Source organism: Oncorhynchus nerka, unplaced genomic scaffold, assembly GCF_034236695.1.
Source record: "Oncorhynchus nerka isolate Pitt River unplaced genomic scaffold, Oner_Uvic_2.0 unplaced_scaffold_1148, whole genome shotgun sequence".
In the NCBI taxonomy this organism is placed as follows: domain Eukaryota; kingdom Metazoa; phylum Chordata; class Actinopteri; order Salmoniformes; family Salmonidae; genus Oncorhynchus; species Oncorhynchus nerka.
Genome location: NW_027040181.1, coordinates 67,386 through 79,264, shown reverse-complemented (window position 1 = coordinate 79,264; position 11,879 = coordinate 67,386). Strand labels below are relative to the sequence as shown.

At 39.6% G+C, this 11,879-nt stretch overlaps 1 protein-coding gene across 1 annotated transcript; it reads right to left on the bottom strand.

The window, feature by feature from the left end:
• Positions 1-2,444: 2,444 nt before the first annotated feature.
• LOC135570044 (stonustoxin subunit beta-like) lies at positions 2,445-5,727 on the bottom strand (the record flags this gene model as incomplete). Its single annotated transcript, XM_065016103.1, has 3 exons — positions 2,445-4,427; positions 4,820-4,866; positions 5,558-5,727. Coding segments are annotated over 3 exons (759 nt in total), but the record flags the coding sequence as incomplete, so codon positions are not given.
• Between the last annotated feature and the right edge of the window lie 6,152 nt (positions 5,728-11,879).

The window sequence follows — 11,879 nt, the reverse complement described above, 5'->3', positions numbered from 1 at the left end:
CAGCAGCACAGTCAGGTGGACTGGGGACAGCAAGGAGTCATCATGTCAGGTAGTCCTGGGACATGGTCCTAGGGCCCAGGCCAGTTGAAACTGGAGCAGCAGCATGGCCAGGTGGACTGGGGACAGCAAGGAGTCATCATGTCAGGTAGTCCTGGGGCATGGTCCTAGGGCTCAGGGCCTAACAGTGTATAAAGTGCCGAGAGAGAGAAAGAAAGAGAGAAGGAGAGAATTAGAGAACGCACACTTAGATTCACACAGGACACCGAATAGGACAGGAGAAGTACTCCAGATATAACAAACTGACCCTAGCCCCCCGACACATAAACTAATGCAGCATAAATACTGGAGGCTGAGACAGGAGGGGTCATCTTAGTTCCAACATCTTTTTAGCTGCTGTCCTGACAACATAAAAGGTATTTTCTGTAATGATAATGGTGAATGATCATTAAGTGATAACAGTTTGGGGGAACAATGTGTGATGACATCCATTACAGCAGATAAGACAGAGGGAACCTCTTTCCAAAACATGTCATGAAAAGCATGGAAAGCGTGCCCAGAGTAAACTGCCTGCTACTCAGGACCAGATGCTAGGATATGGATATTAGTAGATTTCGATAGAAAACACTATGACGTTTCTAAAACGTTTTGAATGATGTCTGTGAGTATAACAAAACTCATATGGCAGGCAGAAACCTGAGAAAAAAATTCCCACCAGGAAGTGGGAAATCTGAGGTTTGTAGTTTTTCAAGTCTTATCCTATCGAATATACAGTGTCTGTGGGGTCATATTGCACTTCCTAAGGCTTCCACTAGATGTCAACAGTCTTTAGAACCTTGTTTGATGCTTCTTCTGTGAAGAATGTGGGAAGGAGAGCTCTTTGAGTCAGGTGTATGGCTGATGACGCGCTGATGATGCGCGTTCACGTGAGAGTGACCTGCTTTCCATTGCATTTCTGAAGACAAAGGAATTCTCCGGTTGGAACATTATTGAAGATTTATGATAAAAACATCCTAAAGATTGATTCTATACATCGTTTGACATGTTTCTACGAACTGTAATATGACTTATCTTCTGAAATTTCGCCTGGACCTGCCCGCATGTCGTGAGTTTGGATTTGTGAACTTGAACGCGCTAACAAAGGAGCTATTTGTACATAAATGATGGACTACATCGAACAAAACAAATATTTCTTGTGGAACTGGGATTCCTGGGAGTGCATTCTGATGAAGATCATCAAAGTTAAGTGAATATTTATAACGCTATTTCTGACTTCTGTTGACTCCAACATGGCGGATATCTGTATGGCTCTTGATTTGTTGTCTGAGCGCCGTACTCAGATTATTGTATGGTTTGCTTTTTCCGTAAATTTAAAACAAAAATCTGACCCACGGTTTGCATTAGAGACAATTATTTCTCTAATTCTGTGCATAACACTTGTATCTTATATTAAAGTTTATGATGAATACTTCTGTAAATTGATGTGGCTCTCTGAAAAAATCACTGAATGTTTTGGAAGCAAAACATTACTGAGCGTAAAGCCCCAATGTAAACTGAGATTTTGAATATAAATATGCACCTTATCGAACAAAACATACATGTATTGTGTAACATGAAGTCCTATGAGTGTCATCTGATGAAGATCATCGAAGGTTAGTGATTCATTTGATTTCTATTTCTGCTTTTTGTGACTCCTCTCTTTGGCTGGAAAAATGGCTGTGTTTTTTTGTGAGTAGGTGCGGACCTAACATAGTCGCATGGTGTGCTTTCGTCGTAAAGCCTTTTTGAAATCGGACACTGTGGTCGGATTAACAGCAAGTTTAGCTTTAAAATGGCGTATAATACTTGTATGTTTGAGGAATTTTAATTATGAGATTTCTGTTGTTTTGAATTTGGCGCCCTGCACTTTCACTGGATGTTGGTCAGGTGGGACGTTAGAGTCCCACGTACCCTAGAGAGGTAATCAAGTTGTTTTCCAGATCTGGCATCCGTCTCAGGTCCTTTCCATGACGATGTTAAATCTCTCTCTTAGCTAGCTCAACTCTGCACTTGCCTCTGCTAGTAATACATTTTGTTAACATTAGCCTAGACTGAACCACAGAAAATTACAGTTTTAAACAATTGTAAAAACATACTTCTTCCAGACAGAATAGTTCCTGTAGATTCAGACTCATCACCAATCTGTTGTTATGTTTAGTGGGTTTCATTACAGAATAGTTCCTGTAGATTCAGACTCATCACCAATCTGTTGTTATGTTTTGTTGGTTTCATTACAGAATAGTTCCTGTAGATTCAGACTCATCACCAATCTGTTGTTATGTTTTGTTGGTTTCATTACAGAATAGTTCCTGTAGATTCAGACTCATCACCAATCTGTTGTTATGTTTTGTGGGTTTCATAACCAGGTCTGTATAACAATTCAATAATGATGAGACGGGAGACAGGAATCAGTTCAACCATTTATCTGGAACGTGATCATCTCTACACATACAAACCCCCATGATGCTCTGCGGCACAACCCCAATATACAACAAATACATAAATAAGTAAGTGGAAACAAAACAAAACTTGTAGAGGAATTTAAATGTTCAGTTCTAGAAAGTAGGGCCATGGGACAGGGTCAGAAAGGTCAGTATGTTTGGTACCTGGTTACAGAGGTGACATAACAAGCATAAGGTCCATTATAACACAGTGAAGTAGGGCCATGGGACAGGGTCAGAAAGGTCAGTATGTTTGATACCTGGTTACAGAGGTGACATAACAAGCATAAGGTCCATTATAACACAGTGAAGTAGAGGTGGGAGCTAAAAGCAGACATGGACAGTGAGACGATGTGAGGAGGTCAGGGGTCAAACACTAGATCAGGACAGGTAGAAATGGCAGGGCTGGAAATAGACAGACACATTCTGATCATGGCTCAGACCTGAACTGAGACACCCAATCAGAAGATGTCATAACAAAGTCCTGATCTGAGACACACAATCAGAAGATGTCATAACAAAGTCCTGGCCAGTAGGCTTTATGGGATTTCCTTTCATCAAAATCCAGAACATTTAAATGAGGCATCTGTCAATAAAAAGTTACTTTAGAGCTTTAGTGAAAGGATGGAATGACTTAGTGTTACTACCATTTAGTGAAAGGATGGAATGACTTAGTGTTACTACCATTTAGTGAAAGGATGGAATGACTTAGTGTTACTACCATTTAGTGAAAGGATGGAATGACTTAGTGTTACTACCATTTAGTGAAAGGATGGAACGACTTAGTGTTACTACCATTTAGTGAAGGGATGGAATGACTTAGTGTTACTACCATTTAGTGAAAGGATGGGATGGAATGAAACATTTACAACTGCTCTTTTTAGTGAACAAAACAATAAACAAAACATGTAACAATTTCAAAGATTTTACTGAGTTACAGTTCATATAAGGCCACCAGTCAATTGAAATACTAAATTCATTAGGCCCTAATCTATGGATTACACATGACTGGGAACACAAATATATTTGTCAGATAACTTAATAAAACAGTAGGAGTGTGGATCAGAAAACCAGTCAGTAACTGGCGTGACCATTTGCCTCATGCAGCGCAACACATCTCCTTCACATAGAGTTGATCAGGCTGTTGATTGTGGCCTGTGGAATGTTGACCTCTTCCTGTGTGAAGTTGCTGGATCTTGGCGGGAATTGGAACACGCTGTCGTACACATCGATCCAGAACGGGTGACATGTCTGCTGAGTATGCAGACCATGGAAGAACTGTTTCCTGTGTGTATGTGTGTCCAGTGTGTGTGTCTAGTATGTGTGTGTCCTGTGTGTGTGTGTGTGTGTGTGTGTCCTGTGTGTGTGTGTGTGTGTGTCCAGCGTGTGTGCCAGGTTATTATTTGTGTTACCACGGGTATAATTTCAGGGACACTGAGGACTCTTCATGATAAACCCTAAACCCTGGATAGAGGGGCTCAGTGAATGTGGAGGTGAATGTGATCAGGTGGGTCAGTGTGTCAGAGGAGGCTCTATAGAAGGACAGAGTGCCGGCTGGCCAGTCCAGATACACTCCTACTCTGTGGGAACTGGAGGAGAGGACGTCTATGGTAGTGACATTATTATTGTGACAGGCAGTGTAACTGATGTCAGAGCAGATCAGACTCCAGGACTTGTCATTGAATCCAAAACAGCAGTCCTCACCCCCTCCTCTCCTGTTGATTCCTTTATATGTCACTCCTATATCAGCCCCTCCCCCACTCCACTCTACCTCCCAGTAACAGCGCCCAGTCAGACCCTCTCTACACAGCACCTGTTCATAGTACTCAAATCTCTCTGGGAGATCAGGATACGGCTGCTCCTCTCTCCTCCATGTCACCTTTCTGTTCTCCTCAGCCAGAGAGAGGCATCGGTTTACTGTGTTTAGGTCCAGTGTGAGATCACAGACATCTGATGGATGAAACCAGACACAATATTAGAAATCATCATCATTCACATTAGAATGTTAACTCACTTTTCACTAATTCATTTAATGTAGATGTTTCTAGGTATCAAAAGGAGAAGTTAAGGTAACTTGAGACTTGTTGAATGATCATATGTTATACTGTATGGTAATATAAAACACACTTATTCCCATTAATTACACAAACTCACACACACACCCTGAACACACACACACAAAGCAATTCTTCATAAACTTTGGTGTCCCTGATTTCTGCTTCTGTAGAACTACAGCTGATATTTAATATGACCAAGTCAGTAATGATGGTGGTCTTTGACTTTGACTTAACTTGAATTAAGACTTATTCTTAGTCATATTCTTCACAGCAGTCAACACTCACATTTTCTAATCCCAGGTTTCATTCTGTTCTCTCCACCATGTTCCACACTGTAGCGGTAAGCAGAAGAACAGACAGTCATTGAGGGATACACCTGAACACACGCGCACACACACACACACACACACACACACACACACAAGATACACACACACACTCTGGTGACACACACACACTGGTGACACACTGGAGACACACACACACACAAACTGGTGACTCACACACACGCACAGGAAACGCACGCACAGGAAACACACACACACACAGACACTGGAGACACACACACACATACATACACACACACACACTGGAGAAACACACTGGTGACACAAACACACACTGGAGACACACCCACAGGAGTCAGACACACGCACAAAGATGCTGGAGACACTAACACACACACACACTGGAGACGCACACACACACTGGCCACACACACACAAACACACTGGAGATACACACACACACACTCGAGACTGGAGACACACACACACTGGCCACACACACACACACACACACACACACACACACACACAAACACACTGGAGACGCACACACACTCGAGACTGGAGACACACACACACTGGCCACACACACACACACACAAACACACTGGAGACACACACACACACACACAGTCAGCATATAACTTTGTCCAAGTGGTGGTCAGAATGTTTGTCTTAACCAGCCTGATAAGTCAAACATGTCTGATGTGAACATTGACATAAACCCTCTACATACTTGAGTTTCTCCAGTCTGCAGTGTGGATCCTCCAGTCCAGCAGAGAGCAGTCTGACTCCCTTGTCTCCTGGGTGATTGTAGCTCAGGTCCAGCTCTCTCAGGTGTGAGGGGTTTGACCTCAGAGCTGAGACCAGAGAAGCACAGCCTTCCTCTGTGACTAGACAGCCTGACAGCCTGCAAAGAGTCAAATCATATTAAATCACACTGATATTCTTTGGTGGTGAAAATAGTGGCAGTATATTTTTTCAACATTTTCAGATACATCAGTGTCCTGAAACCTGCCATATCTATTCATACAATAGTGTATCATCATAAAAAATGACAAATTATCAAAGTATTGCCTGCAGATAGAAACATGTATAGTACAAATATTATAGTAGACTGACCAGACCAGTTTAAAAAGCAGAATCAGTCAGAAAACAGACAGTGAGGTATCAGATTTAGATTGTATTGAGTATACAGTCCACACCATTTCTATTTAGACAGTGAGGTATCAGATTTAGATTGTATTGAATATACAGTCCACACCATATCTATTTAGACAGTGAGGTATCAGATTTAGATTGTATTGAGTATACAGTCCACACCATATCTATTTTGACAGTGAAGCTAACATTTCAAATGTGGCTCTATGCTCCACCATTTTGGATTTGAGGTCAAATGTTTCATATGAGGTGACAGTTTATAATGTCATCTTTAATTTGAGGGTATTTTAAGACCCATTTAGTATTTGGTCGTAAACTCGTTGGTTGCATTTGCAGTTTGTTTTGGTTGTGTTTTGCCCAATAATAAAATGGTGGATGATGAGTGGAGTAACTTTTCTGTCTAAGAGAGTAGATAACATGTTTCTAAACAATAATAAATTAATCCTGATGATGTCATGATTAAGAAAAACCATGAAAGAATCATGAATAATAATGAGTGAGAAAGTTACAGAGGCTACAACAAAACATGCTAACCTCTCACCATTACCAATAACAGAGACTACAACAAAACATGCTAACCTCTCACCATTACCAATAACAGAGGCTACAACAAAACATGCTAATCTCTCACCATTACCAATAACAGAGGCTACAACAAAACATGCTAATCTCTCACCATTACCAATAACAGAGGCTACAACAAAGCATGCTAACCTCTCACCATTACCAATAACAGAGGCTACAACAAAACATGCTAACCTCTCACCATTACCAATAACAGAGGCTACAACAAAACATGCTAACCTCTCACCATTACCAATAACAGAGGCTACAACAAAACATGCTAACCTCTCACCATTACCAATAACAGAGGATACAACAAAACATGCTAACCTCTCACCATTACCAATAACAGAGGCTACAACAAAACATGCTAACCTCTCACCATTACCAATAACAGAGGCTACAACAAAACATGGTAACCTCTCACCATTACCAATAACAGAGACTACAACAAAACATGCTAACCTCTCACCATTACCAATAACAGAGGCTACAACAAAACATACTAACCTCTCACCATTACCAATAACAGAGGCTACAACAAAACATGCTAACCTCTCACCATTACCAATAACAGAGGCTACAACAAAACATACTAACCTCTCACCATTACCAATAACAGAGGCTACAACAAAACATGCTAACCTCTCACCATTACCAATAACAGAGACTACAACAAAACATGCTAACCTCTCACCATTACCAATAACAGAGGCTACAACAAAACATACTAACCTCTCACCATTACCAATAACAGAGGCTACAACAAAACATGCTAACCTCTCACCATTACCAATAACAGAGACTACAACAAAACATGCTAACCTCTCACCATTACCAATAACAGAGGCTACAACAAAACATACTAACCTCTCACCATTACCAATAACAGAGGCTACAACAAAACATGCTAACCTCTCACCATTCCCAATTACAGAGGCTACAACAAAACATGCTAACCTCTCACCATTACCAATAACAGAGACTACAACAAAACATGCTAATCTCTCACCATTACCAATAACAGAGGCTACAACAAAACATACTAACCTCTCACCATTACCAATAACAGAGGCTACAACAAAACATGCTAACCTCTCACCATTACCAATAACAGAGACTACAACAAAACATACTAACCTCTCACCATTACCAATAACAGAGGCTACAACAAAACATGCTAACCTCTCACCATTACCAATAACAGAGGCTACAACAAAACATACTAACCTCTCACCATGACCAATAACAGAGGCTACAACAAAACATACTAACCTCTCACCATGACCAATAACAGAGGCTACAACAAAACATGCTAACCTCTCACCATGACCAATAACAGAGGCTACAACAAAACATGCTAACCTCTCACCATTACCAATAACAGAGGCTACAACTAAACATGCTAACCTCTCACCATTACCAATAACAGAGGCTACAACAAAACATGCTAACCTCTCACCATCAACCTCAAATAAAAGGTGACATTCTGTACTGTCTCCTAATATGAAACATTGTTTCTCAAATCCAAAATGCTGGAGAATAGCACCATATTTAAATCTGTAATCTTCACTGTCCAAACACATATGGTGTGGACTATGTGTGTCTGGTAAACACATGTGGATCTGGTGAACAGTTATCACTTGTTGACCAACTACAGGAATACTGACCTCAGAGTCTCCAGTTTACAGTGGGGATTCCCCAGTCCAGCAGAGAGCAGCTTCACTCCTGAATCCTTCAGGTCATTGTTACTCAGATCCAGCTCTCTCAGGTGTGAGGGGTTTGACTCCAGAGCTGAGACCAGAGAAACACAGCCTTCCTCTGTGACTCGACAGCCTGACAGCCTGCAAAGAGTCAAATCATATTAAAATCACACTGCTATTCTTTGGTGGTGAAAATCGTGGCAGTATCTTGTTTTTTAAATATTCAGATATAAAAAATATTCAGATATATCAGTGTCCTGAAACCTTCCATATCTATTTATACATGAATGGTTCATTATTAGAAATAACAAATGATCAAAGTATTGCCTGCAGATAGAAACATGTATAGTACAAATATTTGAGTAGACGGACCAGACCAGTTTAAAAAGAGAATCAGAGACAGAATCAGATTTAGATTGTATTGAGTATACAGTCCACACCATATCTATTTAGACAGTGAGGTATCAGATTTAGATTGTATTATCTAGTATACAGTGAGTCAGATTTAGATTGTATTGAGTATACACACCATATCTATTTAGACAGTGAGGTATCAGATTTAGATTGTATTGAGTATACAGTCCACACCATATCTATTTAGACAGTGAGGTATCAGATTTAGATTGTATTGAGTATACAGTCCACACCATATCTATTTAGACAGTTAAGCTAACATTTTAAATGTGTCTCTATACTCCAGCATTTTGGATTTCAGATCAAATGTTTCATATGAGGTGACAGTATATAATGTCACCTTTTATTTGAGGATATTTTAATACATATCTGTTTCAACGTTTAGAAAAATTAAAGCATTTTATGTATCTAGTCCCCCCATTTGAAGAAGTCATAAGTATTCTGACACTTAAAGTGTACTAAATATGTCAAAAGTATATCTGGTCCCATATTCCTCGAACACAATGAGACGCCTTGACTGAGAAAGATCATGAATGAATCATGAATAATAATAAGTGAGAGAGTTACAGTTACAGAGACTACAACAAAACATGCTAACCTCTCACCATTACCAATAACAGAGGCTACAACAAAACATGCTAACCTCTCACCATTACCAATAACAGAGGCTACAACAAAACATGCTAACCTCTCACCATTACCAATAACAGAGGCTACAACAAAACATGCTAACCTCTCACCATTACCAATAACAGAGGCTACAACAAAACATGCTAACCTCTCACCATTACCAATAACAGAGGCTACAACAAAACATACTAACCTCTCACCATTACCAATAACAGAGGCTACAACAAAACATGCTAACCTCTCACCATTACCAATAACAGAGGCTACAACAAAACATGCTAACCTCTCACCATTACCAATAACAGAGACTACAACAAAACATGCTAACCTCTCACCATTACCAATAACAGAGGCTACAACAAAACATGCTAACCTCTCACCATTACCAATAACAGAGACTACAACAAAACATACTAACCTCTCACCATTACCAATAACAGAGACTACAACAAAACATACTAACCTCTCAATTAACCTCAAATAAAAGGTGACATTCTGTACTGTCACCTAATATGAAACATTGTTTCTCAAATCCAAAATGCTGGAGATTAGTGCAACATTTAAAACTGTAAGCTTCACTGTCCAAACACATATGGTGTGGACTATGTGTGTCTGGTAAACACATGTGGATCTGGTGAACAGTTATCACTTGTTGACCAACTACAGGAATACTGACCTCAGAGTCTCCAGTTTACAGTGGGGATTCCCCAGTCCAGCAGAGAGCAGCTTCACTCCTGAATCCTTCAGGTCATTGTTACTCAGATCCAGCTCTCAGGTGTGAGGGGTTTGACCTCAGAGCTGAGACCAGAGAAGCACAGCCTTCCTCTGTGACTAGACAGCCTGACAGCCTGCAAAGAGTCAAATCATATTAAAATCACACTGATATTCTTTGGTGGTGAAAATAGTGGCAGTATATTTTTTCAACATATTCAGGTATATCAGTGTCCTGATACCTTCCATATCTATTGATAAATGAATGTTTCATTATGTGAAATAACAAATGATCAAAGTATTGTCTGCAGATAGAAAAATATATAGTACAAATATTTGAGTAGACGGACCAGACCAGTTTAAAAAGCAGAATCAGTCAGAAGACAGACAGTGAGGAATCAGATTTAGATTGTATTGAGTATACAGTCCCCACAATATCTATTTAGACAGTGAGGTATCAGATTTAGGTTGTATTGAGTATACAGTCCACACCATATCTATTTAGACAGTGAGGTATCAGATTTAGATTGTATTGAGTATACAGTCCACACCATATCTATTTAGACAGTGAGGTATCAGATTTAGGTTGTATTGAGTATACAGTCCACACCATATCTATTTAGACAGTGAGGTATCAGATTTAGATTGTATTGAGTATACAGTCCACACCATATCTATTTTGACAGTGAAGCTAACATTTCAAATGTGGCTCTATACTTCAACATTTTGGATTTGAGGTCAAATGTTTCATATGAGGGGACAGTTAATAATGTCATCTTTAATTTGAGGGTATTTTAAGACACATTTAGTATTTGGTCGTAAACTCCGTGGTTGCATTTGCAGTTTGTGTTGGTTGTGTTTTGCCCAATAATAAAATGGTGGATGATGAGTGGAGTAACTTTTCTGTCTAAGAGAGTAGATAACATGTTTCTAAACAATAATAAATTAATCCTGATGATGTCATGATTAAGAAAAATCATGAAAGAATCATGAATAATAATGAGTGAGAAAGTTACAGAGGCTACAACAAAACATACTAACCTCTCACCATTACCAATAACAGAGGCTACAACAAAACATACTAACCTCTCACCATTACCAATAACAGAGGCTACAACAAAACATGCTAACCTCTCACCATTACCAATAACAGAGGCTACAACAAAACATGCTAACCTCTCACCATTACCAATAACAGAGGCTACAACAAAACATACTAACCTCTCACCATTACCAATAACAGAGACTACAACAAAACATGCTAACCTCTCACCATTACCAATAACAGAGGCTACAACAAAACATACTAACCTCTCACCATTACCAATAACAGAGGCTACAACAAAACATGCTAACCTCTCACCATTACCAATAACAGAGGCTACAACAAAACATACTAACCTCTCACCATTACCAATAACAGAGACTACAACAAAACATGCTAACCTCTCACCATTACCAATAACAGAGGCTACAACAAAACATGCTAACCTCTCAGCATTACCAATAACAGAGGCTACAACAAAACATACTAACCTCTCACCATTACCAATAACAGAGACTACAACAAAACATGCTAACCTCTCACCATTACCAATAACAGAGGCTACAACAAAACATACTAACCTCTCACCATTACCAATAACAGAGGCTACAACAAAACATACTAACCTCTCACCATTACCAATAACAGAGGCTACAACAAAACATGCTAACCTCTCACCATGACCAATAACAGAGGCTACAACAAAACATACTAACCTCTCACCATTACCAATAACAGAGGCTACAACAAAACATGCTAACCTCTCACCATTACCAATAACAGAGGCTACAACAAAACATGCTAACCTCTCACCATGACCAATAACAGAG